Below are 24,920 nucleotides of genomic sequence, written 5' to 3'. Positions count from 1 at the left end.
TATTGGAAAGGCTGATATACAGAGAGGAGGAACAGAGAGGAAGATCTTTTGTCCAATGGTTCACTCCCCAAGCAGCTGCAACAGCTGGAGCCAAGCCAATCCGAAGCCAGAAGTTCTTCCTGGTCTCCTCCACGGGTGCAGGGTCCCAAGGCTTTGGGCTGTCCTCCACTGCTTTCCCAGGCCACAAGCAGGGAGCTGGATGGGAAGCTGGGCAGCCGAGATTAGAACTGGTGCCCATATGGGATCCTGGTGCGTTCAAGGTGAGGACTTTAATCTCTATGCTATCACACCAGGCCTAATAAGTTTGTTTTTAATTTTGTTAAAAATAATTGAGACGGAAAACATGCTTGTATTGCCTGGTTCCTTCCTGAACACCTATAGTGGGAGCCCAGAGCCAGAAATTCAAGCGAGACCTGAGGGAGCCTGTGCCAGTTCCAAGCCAGGACCTCGCAGCATCTGCCTGCATGCTGCTGGGACTGTGGGACTGTCACGGGAGCAAGACTGCTTGGTGACTGCTTGGTGACGAGATGGTTCCTCCCTTGCCTTGGCGAACAGCAAGCCTCTCTGGCTGCCCCAGAGCCCTTCTACCTGTTGCCTGTTGCCAACTACACAAGCTGGGCCCCCAGAAGCAGCTCCCAGAGAATCTCTAAGTCCGTAAATGGTTGCTGTCCCAAGCCACTAAACTTCAGAGCAGTTGCCTAAAGCAGCAAAGGAAACTAGCACAAAGGTTTAATTTGCAGCCACTTCCTGGATCAGGGGTTCTCGCTTCCAACCTCCCGGCCCAGCATCAGCTGGGGCAGAACACCCAGCCAGCCTCCCTATCTAGAGTCCACATCTAGGGGTGTAAGCCACTGTGGCTGAAAAACCCACTTTAATTCTATCTGTCCTGAACATGTACAGACTTCTGCCATTCCCTAGCATGGCAGTGTGAAAACTATTAAATGTCACCAGTAATCTAAAGATGATTATTTTAAAAAACATTTACTTTATTGAAGGCAGAGACCAAATTCTCATCCACTGGTTCACTCCCCCACCTCCCATCCCCATTTCCGGCAACAGCCAAGTCAGTGAATTCCCAAAACTCCTTTAGTAAGAGGGCTCTACTGAAGTGGGTGTCTGCAGGGATGCCAGGATCCCCTTAACCCACATGGCATGGGCACGGGGTGCACAGCCCTGCAGCTCGGCCCCACGCCAATGCTGGAGATGGTTGGCCAACAGCCTCAAAGCAAGCTGGCAGCACTGCCCTCCCCTGGCCTGGGAGCCTCCCGGGAGCCCGCCTGGCAGGGATGGACAGAGGTGAGGCTATTGGAGTAAGACAGTTGCTGATTGGCTGTTTCTCCCAGGGGAGACTGCTGTAGTGGTGAGTCCTTCATTCTGGGTTTAGAACTAGCTCAGGTAATCACCTGTTACCATGGCAACGGAACTGTGGGCCTCCAGGATTTTTTATTTATTTTTAATCTTATCTCCTGATGCCTGCCAGACAGGCTTGGATTTAACCTGGCTTCCCAGTTTGACCAGGCGTCACTGTCAGTACAATGGGCCTCTATAAGGGATTGCAGTGTGGGTAGGCAGCTCATCTGTGTGGAACTCTCAGGGCTGAGCACACAGAAAAAGCTAAGGAGGGGGAGAGGCTGGTGCAGGTAGTTAAACTGCCACTGGCAAAGCTAGCATCCCATATGGGCACAGGTTAGTCCCGGATCCAGCTCCCTGCTAATGCACAGGGGTAACAGCAGAAGCAGCTCAGGGGCTTAGGCCCCCGGGGACAGCCTCTCCCAGTCCCGGCTGTCAGGCTGTTGTGACCATTGGGAGCAAGGGGGGGTGTCAATCAGCAGTTGGAGGATCTGTCTCTTCCTCTCTGGAGCCCACATTCCTGTAGCCGATCCTGTGACCATCACCTGGCCCCTCCCCGGTAGGACACAGTCTCCTGTCTGGGCTTTGTCAACCTGGAGGTGATCCTCCTCTGTCGCGGCCAGCTGAGCCAGTATAGTAGGCTCGGCGAAGGTCCGAGGGTCAAGCACCCACACACAGAGACCAGCGATGGTGGGAGAAGTCTCTCCTCTAAAGCCTCTTTATTACCATATTATATGCTCTTTCCCCCAAGCCCATTAACAGGACAATAGGACGCCAATGAGTCTGAAAAGGCCAGGTGCTACAGCCAGGTGCTCAGGCCCAATTCCTGAGTGATCAGCTTAAGGAATGTAAATCAACTCCTTAGCCCACAACACTCCTCCCTGTCCTGTGTCCTCTGAGAGTAACATCACCCCCTTCCAGCCCTGCACCTCCACCATGGAGCTTGGCTCCCGCAGTCCCGGGCCCCAGAAGAGGGCAGGAAGGCATTGGAGAAGCAGCAGAGACCAGCGTCCCTGACAGCCTTTTGGCTCCAGAATGGGGAGCACTGGGGAGACTCCCCAATCAAACCCTGGAAGTGCTCCCCCTCCCACCTGTAGCCTCCCTTCCTCATCCCATCCCCAGAAGTCCGGCTGGTCACTCTGTGACTGCAGCCACTTGCTAGCCTCGCCCTGCGCCACCCATCCCCCACCTCCCTCTGCTGAGGCCGCGTGGACTCTGGGCCATCCGTAGTTAGGGGAAGCTGCTCTCTCCTACTGCTCCAAAACCTCAGAGCTACACCCTGAGGAAAGGGTCAGGGGAAAGGGGGCAAAAAAGAGTTCACTAGCCTGGCACAGTAACATAGTGGCTGAAGTCCTCACCCTGCACACATCAGCATCCCATATGGGCACTGGTTCGTATCCTGGCGCTCCACTTCCCATCCAGCTCCCTGCCTGTGGCTGGGAAACCAGTCGAGGACAGCCCAAAGCCTTGGGACCCTGCACCCGTGTGGGAGACCTGGAGGAAGTTCCTGACTCCTGGCTTCGGATCAGCGCAGCACCGGCCGTTGCAGTCACTTGAGGAGTGAACCATCGGACGGAAGATCTTCCTCTCTGACTCTCCTCCTCTCTGTATATCTGACTTTGTCATAAAATAAATAAATCTTAGAAAAGAAAAGATCGTGCCATTTGAGTCAAGCACACTTGCCAAGACCTGCCAAGGCCCACTGCACCTCCTCTGCTGTTCATCCCACCAGCAGGTGGAGCCACCATAGTCTCCTGCTAAAAGTCAAGCCTGGGGTCCAACATGGGAGCCTAGTGGTTGAAGTCCTCGCCTTGCAGGTGCCAGGATCCCATGTGGGCGCCGGTTCATATCCCGGCAGCCCCACTTCCCATCCAGCTCCCTAGGGATGAAGAGGAGCCTGCTGCTCCCCTGCTCAGTATGCCGCCACCCCCAGCTGGGGAGCTGTCCTGTAATGGCCTCCTCTCACCTCCATCTCCCCGACCCCTGCCGCCCTGGCCCCTGCACTGCCACAGAAGCAGGAAGCAGCATTTCACCGTGGGCCGCATCCAGGCTGGTGCAGCGATTGTGCCGCCTCCTGCAGGCAGTGCTGGCATCCCACAGCAGAGAACCAGCTGCACTCACAGTTGATAAGGCACAGCTTTCTGGCCAGCACAGAGGGGCTAGCTGGTGACTTATGAGGCCCTGCCTCAACCCCTTCTAATACGCCCCCTGTAGCTTATTGTCCTAGAACCTGGAAGAGCACCTCAGTCATGCTGTCTTTGGGAGTGTTAAGGGAGGGGGCTGACCATGGGTACCCAGGCAGGAAGAGCAGGGCCCCTTTAAGCTCAGCCTCATGCCCTTGGTCTGTTGCTATGTATGGGACCAACTTCCTTAGCAACCACCTGACCTCTTAAAGGAGTCTTGGAGCAGTGGCTGCCATCAGCCATGGCTCCCAAAAAGAAGGTGGGCAAGGGGGTCAAGGAGCCCGAGGGCAAGAAGAAGAAAGGGGGCAAGAAGGATGCCACCGTGAGCCTCAAACCCATGGAGATGCCACTGTCGGAGGAGACGCGCGAGTTCTTCCTCATCCAGATCCGAGATCTGGAGGACCGACTAGCCCGGTGCGCTGGTGGGCGGGGCCCCCACCCTGGACCTGCATGCTGGCCTCCCAGGGCATGCGCAGACCCCAACCCCACCCCAGCTTCAGTTTCCCTTTGGGCCACATGGGAACAACTTGCAATTGCCAGCCATAGATTTGCCGGCCCCTTCTAGTATCCCAGAGCGTGCTGAGACCACAAAGCTAATGGAAGTCCTACCCCCAGCCAGTCCCCTCCTCCCGCTTCCAGGGACCCAGGTTGTATAGAAGCGCAGCAGGAGCTGGGAATGGTAGGTGGGTGTACTCCACCCTCCGCCACCTCTGCTGGAAGTGCTGGGGCCTGTGCCCCCAACCCCAACAGCTGCCAAGCCCCTTTGCTGTACCGTGCTGACACGGCTGGGCCAGCACAGAGCCTCCTACATGGGTGGCAGAAACCCACGGAGACTTGAACCATCACCACAATCTCCCAGGGTCTGTGTTAGCAGCTCCGATGTAGGATGTGGGATAATCTTAACCGCTACACCTGCTACCTACTGCTTGCCCATGGTTTGTGTTATTCGAGGAACTGATTCCGCAGCTATGAGGCCTTAGTCCTGGGTCAGAGGAACCTTAGAAGCCACAGCTGGGCAGCAGCTCTTCCGCAGGTGCCTGTTGTTCCATGTAGTCACAGGTGCCATCCAGTCTTGTGTGTGCAGCTGGCGGAGCCTGGGCCGGTGCCCACTGCACCTGACAGCAACCCAGGGCGAGGTCCCTGTGTCACCCCCATTGCACAGACAGTGGCGGGGTGGGGGAGGAGAAAGACAAGAGTTGAGCCTCCAAGAGGGACACTCCCCTCCCCCATCTCACAGGTACAAGCTGAGAGCCTTGGCCTCACCAACCCCCAACCCCAAGCTGCTTTGTCAAGCCCACACCCCTGAAGTGCCTCTGGTAGGCAGCAGCCATCCCAAAGACACTGGCTGAATAAATGAAAAAGTAAAACCATCTTTACAATGACTTACATTATTTCATTGGAAAACTAAGAATCGCTATGCAGTGCTCTTCAACTTGAAACTGCACTCGCATGCTCACTTTGGCAGCACAAATACTAAACCTGGAACCAACTGCACTCATGCTGAGGCCCCAGTCAGGGCAGGTGCAGGCAGGAGTGACTCAATGGCCGGCCCCTGGGGACTAACAGCTCACCAGCCCTCAGCCTGGTGCTGGGTGTGGAGGCAGCAGGCCTGCCACATGGAGGAGATGGACACAGCCTCGGGACCCCGGGGCAATTGGGCCAGCCTAGTGGAGGGTGAGGGCTCTGCGCATGGTTTGGGCCCAATGCAAGGCTGCTGAGGAGGCCCCTCAAGGGCTCACTCATTAAGGGCTAAGGGCAGGAGGACAACGGCTGCGGAGACTGGGATGCCAAAGTGCAGGGGGAGGCCTGCAGAGCAGGGAACTGTCCCCAGGAGCCTTGGCAGGGGGACAGACCTGAGATCACGTTCTAGCTCATCCTTCCCAGATACCAGCGGAAATGGGACGAGCTGGCCGTGCAGGACAAGCTGTCCCGCCAGGAGTTTGAGCAGCTGGCCAACAGCAAGAAGGAGATCGTGGCCTTCCTCAAGCGGACACTCAGCCAGCGGGTGGATGAGATCACAGACCTGAACGAGCAGCTGCAGAACCTGCAACTGGCCAAGGAACTGGAGAAGGACGCCTTTGAGGCCCAGCTGGCACAGGTGCGTCACGAGTTCCAGGAGACCAAGGACCAGCTCACCACGGAAAACATCGTCCTTGGTGAGGAGGTGGCGGCACCAGGGCAGGGGGCCTGGGCGGGCTGCAGCCCTAACATCACCAGACTCCAGCTGTGGCCACAGGCCAGCACGTGTCCCTCGCTTTCCACACTTGGGGCATGGGCGAGGTGGGGGAATGATACAGCTGCCTTGCACACACCATCATCTTCCTTCATGGTCCCCGTGCCCCAAAAAGGCAGGAAGCACCATCTCCCCCTCCCAGCTTGCACATGAGAAAGCATCTGTGACCGTGTGTTTGTCACTCAGCTGGCCAGGGCTGTGCCAGGGATGCTCGAGTGCATCCAGCCCAGAGAACTCCAATTCTGTCACTGCTGTGCCTTTCATGAGACGGAAGGTGGCTATCCAGGCAGACTCCCTGGAGAAGGTGGAACCTGAACCAGGCCTTGCTAACCCAAGGGGAGGGGAGGCGGGAGGACACTGTAGACAATGAGGGCAGTTAAAAGGTGAGCAAGGCCAGAGACCTGAAGGACATCAGCGGAGGCTGTGGCTGGGCCCCGGATCCCCACGAGCGGCCCCTCACTGGGCCTTCTGCCGCACGGTAATGGGCAGGGGGGAAGCTGGCAGCCCTGGAGGAGTTCCGACTGCAGAAGGAGGAGCTCACAGAGAAGTTCATGGTGCTGGAAGACCAGCTGCGGAGGCAGGAGACCGAGTACCGGGACTCCATGTATAAGTTGGAGAAGAAATCGGTGCTGGACAAGGACAGGTGGGCGTCATGGGAGTCCCTGTCCACCCCCCTACTCCCCAGCCCAGCTTGCTGTTCTGGAGGTGCCCCAGCTGGGACATTGGCGGGAGAACAGCACAGCAGGGCCTCTTCACGCAGGTAGCAGAGGTCTGGCAGCGGGGGGGGGAGGGTGCTATCTCTGGGGAAAGCCACGGCAGAGGTGTTGAATGTACCCCCCATCCCATGGGCAGACTGCAGAAAGAGATCACCCAGCGGGTGAACCTGGTGGCCAGTGAGTTCCGCAGGACAACCACCAAGCAGATGTGGGAGACTACCAAGAGGGCCATCCTAGAGAACAACAGCGTGACCCTGCAGCTGGCCAAGATGTCCCAGCAGGGCATGCACCTGCTGCGGGAGAACGAGCGGCTGCGTGGCAGCCAGGGCAAGCTGGGCCAACAGCTGCAGCTGCTGCAGGATGGCCATGAGACCATGGCCAGGCGCAGCCGCGGCCACCAGAAGGTGCACCACGGTCCCCAGAGCTGGGGGGAGGGAGAGAAGGGACCCGAGCAGATGCTGGGAGGGGACAGGACCTCCTTGTGCAGGTCCCTGACATGCCAGAGCCTCTTCTGACTCACTTGACAGCCCCTGTGAGTAGTTTCATAAACAGAACCTGGCCCTGAGGAAGTTGAGGCTCAGCCAATCTGTGCCCCCCAGAGCTGGTATTGGCCTCTCCGGACTGCAAGTGTGTGGATCAGGGCTGGCTGAGAGCCCATGGTCCTCCCCGGGCCTCGCCACCCGCCCATCACCCGCAGGTCATCCTCATGCTGATGGAAAAGTGCCGCAAACAACAGGAGGACATGGCCGAGGTCCGGCAGCTGCGCCTCCTGCTGCAGCACCTGGAGCAGAACTTTGCACAGCTGCAGAAGGACATCATGGCACTAAGGTGCACAGGGTGGGGGGCACGGGACATAGCCCGGGACACCTGCCTCCCCTGCCCACACACACTTCATAGGGGCCTCAGTGTCGCAGCACATGCAGGGTGGCCCGGGGCCAGAGAGGAAGCAGGAGGGGGACCCGGCTCAGGAGGGGGCAGCTGCCGACATGGTCCAATCTCCTCACACACCTGGGGCCCAGGGGCCAGAAAGACCAGCTGGACGTGCAGCTGGCCCAGCACAAGGGGGAGGCACAGCGGCTGCAGCAGGAGCTGAGCCAAGAGCAGGAGCTGCGGGCCAGGCTAGAGGTGATCCTGGCCCAGGCCACGGCCTTCCTCCGGGACATCCTACAGGTAAGCAGGGTTGGGAACCACAATCCATCCTCTTCTGATTCTGATATAGACCCTCGAAGGTCTGGGGAACTTGAGGCCTCAGTCTTCCCAAACCGGAAAATGGGTATCCCACTCTCCACTCTGTACCTGCCATGATCAGGGAATATTCAGCAAACACAGATGGAGGTGGGTGGGCCACCCATGGAGCCGCCACGGGCCTGACCCCCACCCCTGGCCCTCCTGGCAGATGCAAGCTGAAAGTGACGATGGCGAATTTGACGTGGTGTTTCAGCTGCAGCGCAAGGAGATGCTGCACCAGCTGCTGGCCCTGCTCAGCTCGGCCATGGTCCACACTCCCCAGGTGGCGGTATGCCGACGTCAGGAGGCGCAGCCCCATGGCATGGCCCCAGGGAGGTGAGTGTGCAGCCCTGCAAGGCTTTGACCTTGAGCCGGCCACCTTGGCTCCCCGAGGCCTGACCCCCTGTTGCCAACTCCCCCGCAGCCAGCTCAGCATCCAGCCACCCAGGGCGCAGGCCCTGCTGCAGCAACTGTCCAGCATCACAGCCTACCAGCCGGGGGACCTGGGTCTGGTGCCTCGTCAGGTCCATATTCCCCCGAACCCACAGGACCTGCGGATGCTCTCCTACGTCACACGCATGGGGACCTGCCGAGCGTACAGCAGCCCTGAGGTGAGCGTGCCAGGGGCCTCGGTCGGGTGTGAACAAGGGTTCTACCAGGCAGAGAGCTGTGTGGCCTTGGGGCTGAGGCCAGAGCTCCCAACCTTCTCATCCGTAAAATGGGCAGAAGAAAGGCCATGGCCAAGGCCTCAGGAGACTGAGGGGACCTGCGCCTCCTGTGGGAGGGGGCCTGCTGGACCCCACTGGCCCCAGCTCCTTTGCCAGGTGGTCTCAGCATTTCAACAGCCATGGCTCACTCTCTTTAAGGAAACCAAGAATTTTTTTTTTAATAAATATTATTTATTTGAAAGGTAGAAGAGGGAAGATAGGCAGAGCTCTCCCCACCTGCTGGCTCACTCTCCATTCACAAGAGCCACAGCGGGGCCAGGCCAAAGCCAGGCACTGGGAGCCCTACCTGGGTCTCCCACGGGGAAGTCACAGACTAAAGTCCTTGAGCCATCACCCACTGCCACCCAGGGTACACCTGAGCAGGAAGCTGCATCCGTAGGCAGAAAGCGGACCCAGGCCTGGGCACACCGACAAGCAGCCCCTTGACCATGAGGCCACGTGCCCACCCCGCAGCAACCTCCTTCATCTTACAGATCCATGCTTCCAGGATCCCGGGACGGCTCAAGAGGTTTAGTCTCCCTGAATACTGCCTGCATCCCAAGTAAGAAGCGAGGAGAAGACGACCTTCCCACCCCGACCCAGGACTGGCCAGGTCCCGTTCCACCACCAAAGTGGGTGGCCTGGCCTGCAGCAACCCTGAGAAAAAGTTGCATAAAACATAGACAGCACCATGGGCCTGACAGCTCTGTGGCCACAGCTGGGTTCACAGAGCCAAGTGGGCATCAGGAGGGGATTGGGGAGAGGCCCTGGCTTCGCGCCCGGATATGGTCCAAGAGCAGATCGGTGGCTCGGTCCAGCAGCGGGGGCAGCAGCTCCTGCTCCGACGGGGAGAAGCTGCTCAGCACAAAGGCCGGCACAGCATTTGGGTGGGTTGGCCGCCCAATGCCCACCCGCAGTCTTGGCATTGCCTAGGAGGGAGCAAGACGGGTGAGGCACACTGGGTACCCCATGTGACCATCCTCCCCCTCATCCCAGCTCAGTACAGGACAAATGGGCACACTCACGCTGGAGTTGAGGCAGCTAATGCATGAACGGACTCCATTGTGGCCCCTTCCAGGAATATGGGGATAGTGAAGGGCATGAGTGACAACCAAGTCATCCCCTTCCGTGCTGTCCCCCCACCCCCTCTCCTGGAAGGGCTGGGTCAGCAGCCCTTTTCCATCCCAATGGGGAGGTCAACATGCACACCCCAACCCTAGACAGCCCCGGGGCTCACCTGGCACTGCCCCCCAACTTGAGGGCCAGTTTCCCCAGAGGCTTGTCCAAATCATCATGTACTAGGTAGACCTCATCAGCAGTAAGCCCGAACAGCTCGGCTTGGCACAGGGAGACGGTAGCCTTCGTTAATGCCCATCTGCCCAGAGGGGCCGCAGTTAAGCCCATTTCTCTCTGTCTCTCTCTCTCTCTCTCTCTCTCTCACACACACACACACACACACACACACCCGCCAGCCAAGAACCCCCAGGGGTGCCGCATCGCTGTGCCCTCCACTCACACCACTCACACCACTCACACCACATACACACACACTCGCCAAGAACCCCCAGGGGTGCCGCATCGCTGCGCCCTCCACTCACCGGCCCGGGCCACGCTGCGCCCGTTGTCGTTCATGAGCCGCCGCGGCCGAAGCAGGACCAACTGGGCATCACCGAGGGGCGCCAAGGCCAGGTCGGCGGCGCAGCGCGGGTCGCGCGTCCAGCTCTCGGCGACACCCAGGCGCCGCGCCACCTGCCCCAGCACCGCCATGCCCACGCTGTGCCGTGTGCCGGGCAGGCCCGGGTTCCCCAGGCCAGCCACCTGCGGGCGGCACCAGGGATCCTGAACCCAACACGCTAGCCCCAAGGAGGAGAACGGGGAGCGGAGAGCGGAGCGGGAGAAGGGACCTAGCCAAACCCGGAGACCCCAGAAGGCAGGCACGACCAAAGTGGGATTGGAACTAACGGCGGCCCTGGAACTAAGGCCCGTCAGCCCCTACATGGCCGCCAACACTCACCAGCCACCGCTGCCCCGCGGACCGGGGTTCCAAGACGCACCGGCTCATGGCCAGACCCCGCCACAGCCTGCGCAGGAAGAGGCCGGACAGCGCCATGCTGCCCCCATTCACGCCAAGACCTCGTCCCTGACGTCACTCAGCGCGTGGCCAATCGCGGCGCCACATGTCCCGGGACGTCCAATCAAGGCTAGGCTGCGCGGGCGCCGAGCCTCAGAAGGGCGGAAGCGGCGGGGTGGCGCCGCGTCCCACTCGCCGCCGCGCATTCCACCGCGCCACGTCACGGGGTCCCGCGGGGTTGCCGTGATTTAGGCTCCGAGATCTTGCTTGCCCCGGACTTGGGAGGTGGGAACCTTGTCATTCCCTCCACTGTCGCTCTGCCTGGCTGCAGATATCCAATCCCTTACCGCCCCGTAGGCCTCAAACTCCCGACAGTCCACGGGACCTGGAATTTCCCTGAGATGGTGCCTAGCAACATGGGGGCGGGGCCTAAGGCGTCCTGGTTGTGGTGCCTAGCAACAGCGGGGCGGGACTTGAGGGCGTCCTGGAAATGGTACCTAGCAACGAAGGAGCAGAGTCCGGGACCTTAGGGTCCTCGGAAAGGAGCGACAAGGAGGCCGCCCTCGAGGTGCGGGCCAGAGGGCTGGGCGGGTAAAGCCGAGGCACAAGGTAGGGCTGAGAGGCCTGTCCTGGGGTCTCAGGAGAGAAGAAATACTTTAAGGACCCCGCCAGTTGTACAGCTGGGGTCGGGCAGGCACGAGTGGCCGGTGGCGTGGTGGTACTGGCCTAGATACGAACGGGAGGAAGGAAGCCAGGGAGACCTGCAAGTGTGGAACAGCCGGGATTGAGGGCTACAGGGCGCAGGTCTCACGCTCTGGTGGCTGGGGATTTATAAGGTGACCTCACTGACGCAAGAAAGCCTGGGGAGGGGGGAGCAGCAGCCAGCCTGCTATGTTCCAGTGCCTCCAGCTACACACACTTGCTGGGACGGAGTGGGACCCACAGGCCATCCGTGCCTCAGAGGCCCCCAGGACCAGTACCTGGGGAGCGAGGGTCAAGTGCTGAGCTGATAATATTAGTTTGGGATGTGGATAGCTAGAAGTAGGAACTAGGAAGATCCAGGACCGGGGCCCTGACCTTGACCCCGAGGCAGGACTGGATGAGAGCACCCCCAGGGGAGTGGAAGCCCCCAGAAAACCCCAGTCATCAAACTGTGCCTACCTCCCACCTGTTCATCCCACCCCCTCCACTGTGCAGAGCACAGTGGAAGGCTGTGTCTATATGAGAAGGGTTCCTGAGGCCTGTTCTACCTGCTGTCCCCCTGGGTTCTAGAATGTTCTGGAGCAGTATGAGGTCCTCTTCCAGACTGCCGTGCAAAAGCCATGGGTGATCCCGGTTCCCAAGGGGAACCTGCAGCGCATCTTCGGGACCAGCCAGGTGTTCCATGTCTACGACGCCCCAAAGTCAAAGGTCACGGGCCTAACAGTGCCCCTCAAACTCCGCGAGTAGTGAGTGTCTACTTTGGCCCCTTTGCCATTCAGTCAGCCACCGTGAATGCAGCAGGGGGTCACAGAGCTCCTGATGGAGAGAATGAGCTCCAGGAAGGCCAGCAGCCCCTCCTGGGGTCCCTGCCTGCTCCAGCCACCCCTCCTGTCCACCCATCCCCCACTCCCGCCAGCATGGGCCCCGCCGGCGCAGTACGGGCAGCAAGGCCAGCACTTCTGCCTGTGTTCATGTCCCCGCAGCTTCTACCGAGGCCAGAGGTGCCTGGAACAGGAGGACTGGGAGCTGGGTGTGCTCTTCTGCTCCAGGGCCCTCCACCTGGACTCAGAGCTGGTAAGGGGATCAGCTGCAGGCAGTGCCGCCCCCCACCCTGTCCTTGCTGTCCCAGAGTCTGGGTTGGTCACCCCCTCCCCTCCGCAGGTGGACTTTTACGCCCTAAGGGCTGAGGCCTACATCCAGCTCTGCGACTTCTCGTCAGCGGTCCAGAACCTTCGGAGGGCCTACTCCGACCAACCCGAAAACACTGTCTACCTGGAGCGACTGGCCTTTGTGCTCTACCTGCAGGTGGAGAGACGCTGGAGTACCTCCCACCCCCGACCCCTGTTGCCCCCCCCCCGCTGGTTCTCCCACCCTCCACTGGCTTCTCCCCCCACCCCTGCTGGCTCTCTCCCAATCTCCCACTGGCTCTCCATCTCTCCACCCCCCATCCCTGCTGGCTCTTCCTCCAGCCATGGGGACATTCCTTATTCCTGGAAACAACCCTGATGGCTCAACAGGCTAATCCTCCCCTTTGCAAGTGCTGGATCTCATATAAGTGCAGCTTTATATCCCAGCAGCTCCACTTCCCATCCAGCTCCCTGCTTGTGGTCTGGGAAAGCAATAGAAGATGTCCCAAGGGCCTGGCGGCTAAAGTCCTCGCCTTGAACGCGCTGGGAACCCATATGGACACCGGTTCTAATCCCAGCAGCTCCACTTCCCATCCAGCTCCCTGCTTGTGGCCTGGGAAAGCAGTCGAGGATGGCCCAAAGCCTTGGGACCCTGCACCTGTGTGGGAGACCTGGAGGAGGTTCCTGGCTCCTGGCTCCGGATCGGCACAGCACCAGCCATTGTGCTCACTTGGGGCACTCCCATCGGATGGAAGATCTTCCTCTCTATATCTCCTTCTCTGTGTATATCTGACTTTGTAATAAAAATAAATAAATCTTTTAAAAAAAAATCAGGCCCAAGGCCTTGGGACCCTGCATCCAAGTGGGAAACCTGGAAGAGGCTCCTGGCTTCTATGTAGCTCAGCTCTGACCATTACAGCCACTTGGGGAGTGAACCAGTGGACAGAGATCTTTCTCTCTGTAAATAAATCCAACTTCCCAATAAAAAATACATATTTTTAAAGATTTATTTTTTATTGCAAAGTCAGATATACAGAGAGGAGGAGGAGAAACAGGAAGATCTTCCATACATTGATTCACTCCCCAAGTGGCCACAACGGCTGATCCAAAAGCCAGGAACCCAGAGCCTCTTCCTGGTTTCCCACGCAGGAACAGGATTCCAAGGCTATAGGCCATCCTCGGCTGCCTAAAGCAGGGAGCTGGAGGGGAAGTGGAGCCACCAGGATTAGAACCGGTGTCCATATGGGATCCCAGCATGTACAAGACAAGGACTTAAGCCGCTAGGCCACACCGCTGGGCCCTAAAAATAAATAAATCTTTAAAAAGACTATTTATTTGAAAGATAGCATTAAGGAGAGATAGCAGGAGAAACAGAGATCTCCCTTCTGCTGGTTCACTCTCCAGATGGCCGTGACAGCTGGGGGTGGGCCAGGTCAAAGCCAGGAACTCCATCCAGCTCTCCCACGAGGGTGCAGGAACCCAAGCACTTGGACCTTCTTCTGCTTCTCGAGGCACATTGGCAAGGAGCTGGATCAGAAGTGGAGCAGCCAGGATCTGAACCAGTGCCCATATGGAATGCTGGCACTGCAGGCAGAGGCTTCACTTGCTGTGCCACGATGCCTGTCCCTGCCTCTTGTCTCTCTTTTTTCCCCCTGTGCTGCTTGTAGCCCGCTTTGTGGGCACTACCGAGCTTACAGGCACAACCCACTGTCCTTGTGCCCCAGGGCCAGTGCCTCTATGAGCAGTGCGAATTCCAGGATGCCCTAAGCATCTTCTTGCAAGCCTCAGACCTCCAGCCCGAGAAATCCTGCTTCCGCTACCGCTGGTGAGCGCCAGCTGGCCCCAGTGCCCCAGCAGCCTCTCCTGCCCCACCCCATCCTGGGGCACCGCAGGCATCTGTGCCCTCTGCCCTCAGCATGGCCTGTCTCCTGGCCCTCAAACGCCATCATGACTGCCTGGTCCTCGCCACCAAGGAGGTGCAACAGGGCACAAGTAACCCCGATGTCTTTGTCCTCCGCGCCAGGCTCTACAACTCTTTCCAGAAGGTAGAGGTGACGGCTTGGGGGGTGCGGGGAGCAGGAGCCCAGGAGGACTGGAGACTCTGAGCCAGCCCAGCAGACAGCTCCCCCCGCCTGGGGCAGTCCAACTTGGTGGGGGTGGGGGAGTGGGTGTGTGGTTCTCTACTCAGTACTAGCCAGTGAAAAACCCCAGACCAGAGACCCTGGTCACCCCAACCCTCAGGTGCCTGAGCAGGGGTGCTGGGGGAGGCACAGGGAAGGAACCAGAATAGCCACTTGGCTAGGGAACAGGCAGGGTCACCTCCCTTGAGTGGTGGATTGGAACTCTGAGCCCACAATTCCAGCCAGTAAGTGGGTGCTACCCTGCTGGACTGGCTTCTGTCCTGGCCCACCCAGGCCACACCCCCGGGGTTGAAGGGTGGGGCTTCAGCATCCCGCAGGTGATTTATGCCAGCATCCCCTTGGCCAGTAATTACAATGATTGTGGACACCCCTCATAGGCCTGCAAAACACACGGTACTCATACTTTCTCATATTTATTTGCTGGTTCACTCCCCAAACATCCATAATGTCTAGGTATGGGCCAGGTTCAGAAGTCAGGAGTCAGGAACTCCACCCAGGTCACCTGTGGGTGGCAGAGACCTGGTCACTTGAGTGATCACTGCTGCCTCCCAGGCTCAGCAGCAGCAAGAAGGGGTCAGGAGCCAGAACAGGGTACCAAACCCAGACTTCGCTATGGGATGCAGGTACCTGACTTATGTCTCAGTGCTAGGCAGGAAACCCTCCTCCCTCCCCTCTCCCCAGTCCCCAACCCTGTATATTTAATGCTCCCAGAAACCTGTTGAGGTGGATAAAGAACCAGCCCTGGGGTGACTTGCCCAGTGTCACACCCTCAGGTCTCATGCTCATAGCTGCTGCCTTCCTCAGGCCTCCCAGTGTCCAGTGTCCACTGGTACCTGCCCCTCACGCCACCCAGGTCACTCCAGGTTGCAGGATGCTCCCCAAAACTGCATGTTGACTGACTCACTGAGTGACCGACTTCTTGAGCAGCGCCCCAGGGGGAGGTGTCAGCCTGGGGAGCTTTTCTGTTCACTCAGACCTGAATCTGTCCCTGGGCAGAGTTTGTCTGGTGACATACCAGTCAGGGTGTGAAAGGCGGGACACAGGGGAGGCCCAAGGAGGGGAAGGCCTGGCAGTGGGATGGATGCAATCAGGAGATCACACACTTCAAGTCGCATGAGGAGGCAGGAACCAGCCAGGCTGGTCTGGCTGACTCACCCCAGGTCACATCCAGAATTGGGCCAGCAAGAATGTGGGAGTAGCGTGGTGGCACAGTGTGTCACACCGCTGCTTGTGACTCCAGCAGCTCCTGGAGAGTGCCAGTTCCCATCCCAGTTACTTTGCTTCTGCTCAGGCACCTGAGAAACTCCAGGAAGAAGGCCCGAGTCCTCGGGCTGCTGTCGCGCACGTGGCAGACCTCAATGGAGCGCCGGGCCTGTCGTGTGCTTATTTGGGGACTGCCCCTTCTTTCCCTGCCCACTTCTGCCTTTCCAATAAATAAGTCAATGAGATGGGAAGTGAAGTGGATGGTTCCTGCCATGTGCCCTGCCTCCTCCAAGAGGCTGAGAGTGGTGTAGTCTCCCTGTGCTTCCTCCCCCTGAGGCCTCTCCTGCCGCTGTGCCCCCTACAGCCCAGCCTGTGCTACCAGGACCTGCACAGCGCCCTGCTGCTGAACCCGAAGCACCTGCAGGCCAGGCAGCTGCTGCAGAAGATGGTGGAGCAGGCCCAGCAGGCCCGCTACGATGCCGGGATCCTGGCGGTGCAGGGCAAGCTGCAGCATGCGCTGCTGTGCATAAGCTGCGCCATCGAGAACAACCCCCTGGACCCCAGCTTCTTCCTCTTCCGGTACTGCCCCTCCCTCCAGACTGACTGCATGGTCTCCAGGCAGTGCCTGACCTCCCCCAGGCCTCAGCATCCCCCAGCTGGTCTCTGAATGGCCCTGCTTCCTGTCAGGGCCGAGGCATCCCTTCCAGTCCAGAGGAGTGGCCAGCTCAGTTTGGCAGTGTCCGAGTCAGGGGCCGGGGGAGAGTCCCAGAACCCCAGGCTTGCTGAACAGTGGCTGTGCTGGGAGGGTTGGCCCCTGCCATGCAGAGGGTGAGAGTTGGGCCTGACCCTGGCTTCCCCAGGAACTGGCTGTGTGACTCAGGGATCACTGAACCTCCTTGAGCCCAGGAGCAGCACCTCTGGACAGGCCTGTGTGTCCCAGGCACCTGCTAGGGGAGGGAGGGGGGATGCTTTGGCCTGCTTATCCATTGCTGCCACCTGCCACGTCCTGCGCCTCCCACCCCTGCAGGGGCACCATGTACCGCCGGCTTGGGCAGTTTGACGCGGCCATGGAGGACTTACTGAAGGCACTGGACATGGTGACCAGCAGCCAGGAGGACATAGTACAGCAGGTGCAGCGCCAGCTGCTGCTCACCTACAACGACTTCGCGGTGTGCTGCTACATGCAGGGCGCCTACCAGGAGGGTGTGCTGCTGCTTAACAAGGCCCTCAAGGAGGAGCAGCGGGAGAAGGGCCTGTACCTCAACCGTGGCGGTGAGGGGGAGGGGTGGGGAGCAGAGAGGGCGTGGCCTCACACCCACCCACTCCCCCCGCCCCCGCCAGTGCCCGATCTGGGGGAAATGCCACCTTAGCGGGCCTCAGTCTCCTATTGGAATGACCGCATCGAAAAGGGGCTCCATGGCCCAGAAAGCAGCCTGGCTGGGCTGAGGTCAGGGCAGTGGCCGTGAGGGGGTCCTCTCCTCCCCTCTCCCTGCCGGCCCCAGATTGCTTCTTCCAGCTGGGCAACCTGACTTTCGCGGAGGCTGACTACCGGCAGGCGCTGGCGCTGACCCCGGAGGACGAGGGCGCCAACATGCGCATGGGCCTGCTGCAGGAGAGACTGGGCTTTTGCGAGCAGCGGCGCAGGTGAGAGGGGCGGCACCCCGCCCCCTGCCCCCGGCCTGCGCTCTTTGTGCAATAGCAAGAAACACCTGTCAGGTGACACATCCCTCACAAAAGGGCCCCTCCTTCCAAGACCTGCCTTCCCACTCTGAGCTTGGTGAAGATTCCAGCAAACACAAACTAATTTGCAAGAGCACCCCGGCACTGTCGCTCCCTCTCTCTGGGTGACTGCCTTTCAAATACCTAACTTTTAAAAATTCTGCACCAAAATAAATTTATCTTTTAATTCAACCTTCCAAAACTCTCTTGACATTCATTTATCACTTTTCATTATGGTGATTTTGCTGTTTTCAAAAACATGAAATATAATAAATCATGGTCATTTTTCACTTTAAAAATATATATTTATTTGAAAGGCAGTGAGAGAAAGGGCTCTTTGATCCACTGGTTCACTCCCCAAGTAGCCGTAACATCAGAAGGTGGGCCAGGTGGAAGCCAGGAGCCAGGAGCTTCTTCTGGGTTTCCCATGTAGGTGACAGGAGCCTAAGCCCTTGGGCCATCACCCAGTGCCTCTCCAGGCTCATTAGCAGGGCACTGGATCACAAGCAGAGCAGCTGGGACTCGAACCAGCGCTCTGATAATGGGACACAGGTGCAAGGCACAGCTGGAGGAGGGGGAGGCCTGGGGTGCCCAGCCCAGGGAAAGGGGGCAGTGGAGCTCCCTGGCTCTCCACCCTGGGTTCCTAGGGGACCAGCTCACTGTGGCCTGGGGCCCTTGTACCCCACAGGCAGTTCCAGAAGGCAGAGGACCACTTCTCAGCTGCCATCCAGCACAACCCGCAGGAGCCCCAGTACTACCTGTACCGGGCCAAGAGCCGCCGGCTGCTGCAGGATGTCTTCGGGGCCCGCCAGGACCTTGCCACTGTCCTGCTCCTCAATCCCAACCAGCCAAAGGTGGGTGCCTGCCTCGGACCCTCTCCAGCCCGGAAGGGCACGTTTCAATTAGTTTCAAGGGCTGCCAGTCCAGCGTCACCCCCAGGTGACAGGGCTGAGACGAGGCTCCGAGAAGGCAGTCCGCTTGGCCCTGCCTCTTCTCTTCCGCCTGGCTCGGGCCTGGAACAGGCCCATTCTTGTGGTCTCCTCCTGGTTCTGGGATCAAAAGGGTCGTCCCTTTAAAGACCACCGGCTGACATGGCTCCAGGATGGCTCTGCATCGCCTGGCAGAGTGCCCGGGGTCAGTTCCTATTCTGGCTCCTGATAAGTCTGAGCCTGGTGAGCAGTGGCTATGACCCCGATGGTCAAGGCCCTGTCACCCATGTGGGAATTCTGGACCAAGTTCCTGGCTCCTTTCCCCGGCCTGACCACTGTGGGTGTTTGGGGAGTGAACCCACTAATGCATATATACTATATATATACCGGCTCCCACACTCTCTCTGCATCTTGAATAGATTTGCTAAATATGTATTTATTTTTATTTGAAAGGCAGAGTTAGAGAGAGATCTTCCATCTGCTGGTTTGCTCCCCAAATGGCCACAACAGCCAGAACTGGGCTGGTCTAAAGCCAGGAGCCCAGGAGATTCATCTCAGTTTCTTACATAGGGTACAGGGGCCTAGGCCTTTTGGGCCATCCTCTGTTGCCTTCCTAGGCCATTAGCAGGGAGCTCGATGGGAAGTGGAGCAGCCAGAACTGAACCAATGCCCATATGGGATGCTGTCACTGCAGGCTGAGGCTTAACTTGCTCCACCATGGTGCCAGCCCCATAGAATAACTTTTTAAAATAAAACCTATTTTCAAGCCCTTCTCTCTTGTGTCCTGAGCAGGGCAATGCATGCCCCACCCCTTGCTCTGGCTGCCAGTGGCTCAGTCCCCGTCCCCACAGCTGATCACACTGATGACCAACCTCTTCCCGGGCATGTCGGCAGAGGACATTGTTCGCAGCCAGGTGGGCCAGCTGGCCAAGATACAGCTGGAGCGCATGCTAGAGAGCAGCCAGCAGCCCAGCAGCCTGGAGGGAGTCGTGGGGTAAGCTGTGGGACACAGGCTGGACTGGGCACAGGCTGGATCTCAGGGCCTCCCTGGGCCTCTGTCTGCTCCTTGGGGGTGGTATGGAGGTCCGGGGGACTGACAAGTACGCTGGGGCCATGGCACATGTGTGCACAAACACACACCCTACGGCAGGCCCCTCAGAGTGCGGGCACTGGAGCGCCTGAGGGCCCAGGCTTTGAGCCTGTCCTGGAAGCTGGACGAGCCTTTGGTGGAGACCTCCGAGGGGCCCAGGGCTAGCCCCCAGGACCTGGACATGGAACCTAAAGGCATAGTGGAAGAGGCCAAGGCCACAGAAATGGAGGAGAAAGCCAAGGTGAGCGGATGGCAGGTGGGCCCGGGGCTAGGCCCAGTGTCCCAGGCAGGTGGCTCCGACAGCTGCAGCCCGCAGTACCCTGCCTTGGGTATGGGTGAGTGACAAGGTGACACCTGGGAACCCTGAGTGGGGAGCTGCTTAGTTCCTCCCTCCCGGGCAGTGTGAACACACACACATGCAACAGCTGACAGCGTACTCATTTTCCAGCTGGGAAAGCTGACGACCAACCAGCCCCTTCCTCAGAGCCCTGAGCCTGTGCCCTCTTCCCCGGGGCTCGGCCTGGTCTGAGCCCACCCCACCACACCTTGACACCAAGGAGGATGGAGCATGTGTGCAGAAGTGTGCTGTGGGCAGGCAGGTGGGCTGGGACCTCCTGCCACCACCTGTGACTGCTTGGTCTCTCTGCGGCCACAGGAGGAGAAGGTGGAGCCCGGATACCTCAAGGTGCCATCGCTGACTGACAGCTACGTCGAGCAGAGCTCCTCAGCCTCCTTCCTGGACTGTAAGTCTCCAGCTCCTGCCAGGGCTGGGCATCTCGGGGGTCCAAGATGCATATCACTACGTGACCATGGGCAAGTGACTAGCACAGGGGTGACGGCCACAGCCTCACCTTGAGGGGACGGGGTGTGCCCTCCAGGCCCCTCCTCCTCCCTAGTCCAGAGAGCAGCCCCCAGACCCTGCAGACATCCACAGTGCCCTGCCCTGCAGGGGACAAAAGGGAAAAGCTGAGCGCTGTTTCTCGCAGGGTCCCAGTGATGGTGGTGGGGATGATGGTGGCAGCAGTGCAGCCGCCTTCCCCCTGCTCAGGGCAACCCAGCACAGGCACCAAGTCTGGGGCCAGGTCTGGATGGGACCCTGGTGATGGGCACAGCCTAGGCCATGCCTGCAGGTGACCTAAGTGGGCTCCAGAAAGAAACACATGTGCAGGGAACAGCCAGCAGGGAGCCAGGCAGATGCCAGGAAGCAGGCAGGCAGAGCAGTGACCAGCACTGCACTGAGACTGCAGGGAACACAGAGGGTAGGGGCGACCTGCAGAGCAGGCCAGGGACCAAGCAAGCACAACCCCAGGCCCCCTCCCAGTTGCCCTGCCCAACCTCAGGGCCAGCTGACTGAGGTGGCTAGGCTAGCCCAGCCTGGGAGCTGCCCAGAGGAGGGGAGAGGCCTGACAGCCGCCTGTATACCCTTACCAGTCACTGTGCCCACCTCCGAGACGGAGACATCCTCCCTCGGCCAGGAGTACCAGAGCAGTTCCACTGCTGCAGTGATGTCATCTGAGTCCTCAGTACTGAGGACCGAGTCCTCGCAGCCTCACCAGGATGGGAAGGACCACGGCCTAAGCCACACCCCCAGGAAAACCAAGGCTTCCCGGGGTCCACAACCGCAGTCCAGCTCCATCCAGGCCACACAGGCCCCAACACAGAAGGCCAGTGAGACGGAGGCCACCCAGGGCTCAATCCTGAAGGCCAGCAAGACCAAGGTCACCCAGGGCCCAACACGGAAGGCCAGCAAGACCAAGGTCACCCGGGGCCCACAGAAGGTCAGCAGGCCCAAGGTCACCCAGGGCCCAACACGGAAAGCCAGCAAGACCAAAGTCACCCAGGACCCAACACAGAAGAAGGCCAGCAGGATGGAGGCCACCCAGGGCCCAACACAGAAGGCCAGTCAGACCAAGGTCACCCAGGGCTCAACACCGAAAGCTAGCACAATGGAAGCTACCCGGGGCCCAAAGCGGAGGTTCAGGAAGGCCAAGACAGCCCACGGCTGGAGTGCCGTGGGTGCCAAGGGCCAGAGCCTTGGGCTGCTCCGGAGCTCCTGCAGGACGGAGTCTTTCTATTACCCTGACTGGACTCAGGTCACTGAGGGCCTGAGCTGGGGTCAGAGCGCGAGCTCAGGTTCTAGCGAGACCAAGGGCGCCCACAGCTCGAGCCCGAGCCCACAGCCTGAGCCAGCGTCCACAGCCCGAGCTGGCACCCACAGCCCAAGCAGGAGCCCGCAACCTGGGGAGGCTGACCAGGAGCCCGCCTTGTTGTAGCTCTCTGAGAGGGCCTGGGGTAGCCTGGACTCCTGCTGAGGCCATAGACCTTCCTCCCCCACCCTCGTCCCAGCCCGCCAGGTGCCCAGCAGAGCCACCACCTCCCAGGGCAGTGAGAAAAACCAGCGCCCAAGGCGCTCTGCTCCATGGCTCCATTTATTACATGTGTTCTCTTAAAAAATTAAAACTGTCTCCAACCAGGCCCAGGGGGCAGCTCAAGTCCCTCCACTCAGGGAGATCAGAAGACCCGGCCTGGGCCTCGAGGTGCCTGGGAGCAAGTGTGGCCTCCAGCACAGTCCCTGAGATTGGGCTCATGCTGGGGCGGGGGAAGGAGGGATGAAGCAGGTGGCTCAATGAGTTCCTGTGGTGGCCAGTGCTTTCCCTGGGGGACAAGGCCACGCCTGCCCGAGGTACTCTGCAGCCAGCTGCGAGGTAGCGACCCTGTTGGGCCCTGTCCCTGGTGCCTGACCAACACCCTCCTAGCTGCTGGCCCCGGGGGCTCTTCAGCCTGGCTCTGCCCCGTCCCCGTCAGAGGAAGAGGGTGATGCGAGAAGCCACCGTCTTACACCCATTGGAGGAGAAGAGCTGCTCCTCTTCGGGGAAGAAGCTGGTGCCGTCCAGCACGGCCTGCACCACCTCCTCCGGGGCCTCCACACCCAGCTGGGCCAGCTCGTTGAGCACGCAGTGCCGCACGTGGTGCCGCTGCAGCGGCAGGAAGGGCACCAGCGCATCCAGGAGCTGCTCCTCCAGGATGCCGGAGCGCCAGAAGCCATCTGCAGGCAGAGGGGCCGGCACTACTGAGCAGGCTCCACTCGTGGGGGCAGGGCCGAGGAGGGGAGTCCCCAGCGCCCCAACTCCGGCGGGAGCCCCACCCCCGCGGACTCACGGTGCGGATTGTCCAGGACTGCGCGGGTGACAGCCGGCTCCAGCTCCTGCAGAGTGATCTCCTCACGCTCCCGGTGGCCACGCCACGCCTCCAGGGCCACCTGGTTGATCTGCTCGCCGCCGGTGTTGCTGAAACCATGAGGGACCCGGCACTCAGTCAGGGCCCCCAGACAGGGACAGGATGGGAGCCAATAAGGCGACGCCCACAGAAGTGCGCTGCGTCCAGGAGGCGGGAACACAGGCCAGGAGGCCCCCCACCCTGCCCTGCCCAACAGCGAGGCTAGGGCCCACCTGATGAAGAGGAAGATGGCTTTGCGATAGTTGGTCCCGTACACGACCCAGGAGGGGCCCAGGAAGGGCCGCAAGACTTCCATCAGCCCTGGGGGCAGATTGTCCACCTCATCGAAGAGGAAGAGGGAGCGTCCACAGGCTGTGAGGTTGCCCTGGACCCAGCTCCTCAGATTCTCCTGGGGAGGCGAGGGTGGCGAGATGGGCATGGAGGAGAGGTAGTGTTGGGGAGACTCCTGAAACCCCAGGCTTCTCCACAAGCAGTGATCGGATCCCTTCCCAGGGAGGTACTGCCTCCCAGAGCGGCCTCGGGTCCCACGGCCACTCCGCAGGCCTCCACCAGCCTGGGCAGTGCCTCACAAGGCCAGCAGAAGTGGTAGACGCGGGGTCCGCCCAGGGCTCTAGGGCCGAGCCTCTAGCAAATGGGTGCAGGGCGGGTACTCTCCCTGCTGCTTGCAAGCCCAGGGCGCCATTCCTAGTTGTGTTCCAGAGGGGACCTCCCCAAGGGTCAGTGTCCTCCTTCCCCTCCCCGACAACCCAGTGCAGGAGAGTGGCATGCCGGTGCGCTGGCAGGCAGCCTACCTTGTAACGCTCGAGGTGCCTCGGGTGGGGGAAGTGGATGATGGGAGAGAAGTGGTGCACGTGGGGGCTGCGGAGGCCGCTCCTAAAGAGGTGGTGGGCCAGCAGGGAGCTGAGGTAGGACTTGCCGGTGCCCGTCCAGCCATGCAGGGACAGCACCAGGGGCTTGGTAGGGGCGGGGTCCCTCACGAAGACCTTGAGCGCCTTCAGCACCAGCGCCTTGGCCAGGTGCTGGCCGGCCAGGTGCTGGGCCAGGTCACATTCCAGAGCTAGGGTCGCAGGAGGAGAGTCACGGATGAGGGCAGGTTGGGGACACTGGCCATCTGGGTCCACCGCCAGACTGACAGCTCGGCAGCGCCGCCTCCAGGCCGCCCTCCAGACGGTGCCCGCCCCGATGGAGCCGCCGCGAAGAGCTGCCATGGACCCCCTGCCCTCCACCCGGGCAGCCCTTCCCCTGGCCTGCCTGTGCACTCCGTGGAGGCCCAACACAGCCCCCTGCTGTGGGTGGGCCAGCTGTCAAAGGGCTGCCTCCATCCTGGCAGGCCCTCGGGGTCTCCCCAACAGGCACCCCTAAACCTCGGGTCCGTACCTCAGATTCCGAACCCCCTGGGGCCGGGCGCGCTTCAGCCCGTGGCCACGCTCCAGTCGCGGGTCCGCCCCTCGGTTCCGCCCCCTGGGCCCACAGCTGTTCCGGCCCGGAGCCAGCCCGGGACTCCCCATGTTCCCCCGATACTGGCCCCGGCTCCCTGACGCCTCACCAGGCAAATCGGGCCGGAAGTCGCATTCACAAAAGTCGTAGAAGTTGCAGCGCAACGAAGTCAAGTCCCAGGAGGCGGCCGCGGCCGCGACCAGCCCGAGCAGCCCGAGCAGCCCGAGCAGCGAGCCGCAAGGCCGGGGGCCGCGCGTCGCAGCCGCCATCCATCCAGGTCAGGCCCGAGCTCCCCCTGGGGCCGCCAACGGCCCCGCCCCTGAACTACAATTCCCGGCGCGCCCCGTTCCGAGGCAGCCACGTGCCCGTCGCCTACAACTCCCGGCTGCCCTGTCGGCCCCCGTCGTTCTGCCGCAGGACCGGAAAGTGACCTCCAGGAGGCGCCCGCGAGCCACCCAATCCGAGACAGCGGGCCGCGTTGCTATAGCAACCGTAACTAAGGGACCGTCCTGGTAGTTCAGGCAGAATAAACGCAGAATGATGCCCACCAAGTGGGACGTGACAGTCACAACAGAAACTAGTGTGGCACCTTCCACCCTGCACGGTGCCTTCTCCACGCTCTTTCTCCTCGATGACAAGGGAGCATGCACTGAGGGCTCTGAGCTTCAGCACCCCATGCAGACAGGGCAAGATTCCAGCTCTTTTCAGCCACATCAAGTGTCCAAAGCAGGGACCAACGGCAGTTCACGAGGGCCCCAAACCCGGTGGTCTCTTACCTAGCCATTGCTACGTGCCCAGCACCTGGCACCTCACTGAGATGGGTTCGTTATGGCCCCCACCTTGCCGGG

At 60.3% G+C, this 24,920-nt stretch overlaps 4 protein-coding genes across 9 annotated transcripts; 2 read left to right on the top strand and 2 right to left on the bottom strand.

Annotated features, from left to right (window-relative positions):
* Positions 1-3,715: 3,715 nt before the first annotated feature.
* On the top strand, positions 3,716-9,039 carry CFAP157 (cilia and flagella associated protein 157). Of its 2 annotated transcripts, XM_036496730.2 has the most exons (9): positions 3,716-3,947; positions 5,418-5,689; positions 6,256-6,409; positions 6,619-6,886; positions 7,180-7,310; positions 7,502-7,652; positions 7,879-8,045; positions 8,134-8,320; positions 8,911-9,039. In XM_036496730.2, exons 1-9 carry the CDS (start codon positions 3,775-3,777, stop codon positions 8,980-8,982), a joined length of 1,575 nt encoding a protein of 524 aa, XP_036352623.2. In that variant the 5' UTR covers positions 3,716-3,774; the 3' UTR covers positions 8,983-9,039. The 2 variants fall into 2 exon arrangements, with proteins under 2 accessions (XP_036352623.2, XP_058528557.1); XM_058672574.1 differs by lacking the exon at positions 8,911-9,039 and having other exon boundaries at positions 7,879-8,049; positions 8,138-8,271.
* PTRH1 (peptidyl-tRNA hydrolase 1 homolog) lies at positions 8,948-10,822 on the bottom strand. 2 transcript variants are annotated; one of them, XM_004593706.3, is made up of 5 exons: positions 10,431-10,572; positions 10,015-10,234; positions 9,654-9,753; positions 9,442-9,487; positions 9,054-9,345 (listed from the first exon to the last, which is right to left on the bottom strand). In XM_004593706.3, the coding sequence occupies exons 1-5, from the start codon at positions 10,524-10,526 to the stop codon at positions 9,160-9,162; spliced, it is 648 nt and encodes a 215-aa protein (XP_004593763.2). In that variant the 5' UTR covers positions 10,527-10,572; the 3' UTR covers positions 9,054-9,159. The 2 variants fall into 2 exon arrangements, with proteins under 2 accessions (XP_058528560.1, XP_004593763.2); XM_058672577.1 differs by lacking the exons at positions 9,442-9,487; positions 9,654-9,753 and having other exon boundaries at positions 8,948-9,345; positions 10,431-10,822.
* A 101-nt stretch (positions 10,823-10,923) lies between these two features.
* On the top strand, positions 10,924-21,671 carry TTC16 (tetratricopeptide repeat domain 16). The gene is made up of 14 exons (XM_058672849.1): positions 10,924-11,055; positions 11,760-11,935; positions 12,173-12,263; positions 12,351-12,494; positions 14,041-14,141; positions 14,232-14,361; positions 16,025-16,239; positions 16,688-16,932; positions 17,163-17,304; positions 18,068-18,233; positions 19,160-19,302; positions 19,459-19,639; positions 20,054-20,141; positions 20,830-21,671. The coding sequence occupies exons 1-14, from the start codon at positions 10,978-10,980 to the stop codon at positions 21,669-21,671; spliced, it is 2,742 nt and encodes a 913-aa protein (XP_058528832.1). The 5' UTR covers positions 10,924-10,977.
* Positions 21,672-22,199: 528 nt separating this feature from the next.
* On the bottom strand, positions 22,200-24,489 carry TOR2A (torsin family 2 member A). Of its 4 annotated transcripts, none has more exons than XM_004593551.2 (5): positions 24,182-24,399; positions 23,427-23,692; positions 22,848-23,023; positions 22,558-22,685; positions 22,200-22,444 (listed from the first exon to the last, which is right to left on the bottom strand). In XM_004593551.2, exons 1-5 carry the CDS (start codon positions 24,339-24,341, stop codon positions 22,200-22,202), a joined length of 975 nt encoding a protein of 324 aa, XP_004593608.2. In that variant the 5' UTR covers positions 24,342-24,399. The 4 variants fall into 4 exon arrangements, with proteins under 4 accessions (XP_004593608.2, XP_058528558.1, XP_058528559.1 ...); XM_058672575.1 differs by having other exon boundaries at positions 23,427-23,508; positions 24,182-24,365; XM_058672576.1 differs by having other exon boundaries at positions 22,205-22,444; positions 22,554-22,685; positions 24,182-24,404.
* Between the last annotated feature and the right edge of the window lie 431 nt (positions 24,490-24,920).

This window comes from Ochotona princeps, chromosome 14, assembly GCF_030435755.1.
Source record: "Ochotona princeps isolate mOchPri1 chromosome 14, mOchPri1.hap1, whole genome shotgun sequence".
Lineage (NCBI taxonomy): Eukaryota > Metazoa > Chordata > Mammalia > Lagomorpha > Ochotonidae > Ochotona > Ochotona princeps.
This window is presented reverse-complemented; position numbering and strand designations above follow the sequence as displayed.

What these genes read in the sequence shown, in the direction of transcription:
- CFAP157 (XM_036496730.2), top strand. Translation starts at nt 3,775, where the DNA reads ATGGCTCCCAAAAAGAAGGTGGGCAAGGGGGTCAAGGAGCCCGAGGGC. An exon ending in CACGGAAAACATCGTCCTTG is followed by an intron (nt 5,690 to 6,255) that starts GTGAGGAGGTGG and finishes GGTAATGGGCAG; the next exon opens with GGGGGAAGCTGGCAGCCCTG. An exon ending in TCGGTGCTGGACAAGGACAG is followed by an intron (nt 6,410 to 6,618) that starts GTGGGCGTCATG and finishes TCCCATGGGCAG; the next exon opens with ACTGCAGAAAGAGATCACCC.
- PTRH1 (XM_058672577.1), bottom strand. Translation starts at nt 10,526, where the DNA reads ATGGCGCTGTCCGGCCTCTTCCTGCGCAGGCTGTGGCGGGGTCTGGCC. An exon ending in CCGCGGGGCAGCGGTGGCTG is followed by an intron (nt 10,235 to 10,430) that starts GTGAGTGTTGGC and finishes TGCCGCCCGCAG; the next exon opens with GTGGCTGGCCTGGGGAACCC. An exon ending in GCGCAGCGTGGCCCGGGCCG is followed by an intron (nt 9,346 to 10,014) that starts GTGAGTGGAGGG and finishes GCTCCCTCCTAG; the next exon opens with GCAATGCCAAGACTGCGGGT.
- TTC16 (XM_058672849.1), top strand. Translation starts at nt 10,978, where the DNA reads ATGGTACCTAGCAACGAAGGAGCAGAGTCCGGGACCTTAGGGTCCTCG. An exon ending in CCCAGCTTCTTCCTCTTCCG is followed by an intron (nt 16,240 to 16,687) that starts GTACTGCCCCTC and finishes CCACCCCTGCAG; the next exon opens with GGGCACCATGTACCGCCGGC. An exon ending in AAATGGAGGAGAAAGCCAAG is followed by an intron (nt 19,640 to 20,053) that starts GTGAGCGGATGG and finishes CTGCGGCCACAG; the next exon opens with GAGGAGAAGGTGGAGCCCGG.
- TOR2A (XM_004593551.2), bottom strand. Translation starts at nt 24,341, where the DNA reads ATGGCGGCTGCGACGCGCGGCCCCCGGCCTTGCGGCTCGCTGCTCGGG. An exon ending in CTTCCGGCCCGATTTGCCTG is followed by an intron (nt 23,693 to 24,181) that starts GTGAGGCGTCAG and finishes CTGCGACCCTAG; the next exon opens with CTCTGGAATGTGACCTGGCC. An exon ending in GCCATCTTCCTCTTCATCAG is followed by an intron (nt 22,686 to 22,847) that starts GTGGGCCCTAGC and finishes TCATGGTTTCAG; the next exon opens with CAACACCGGCGGCGAGCAGA.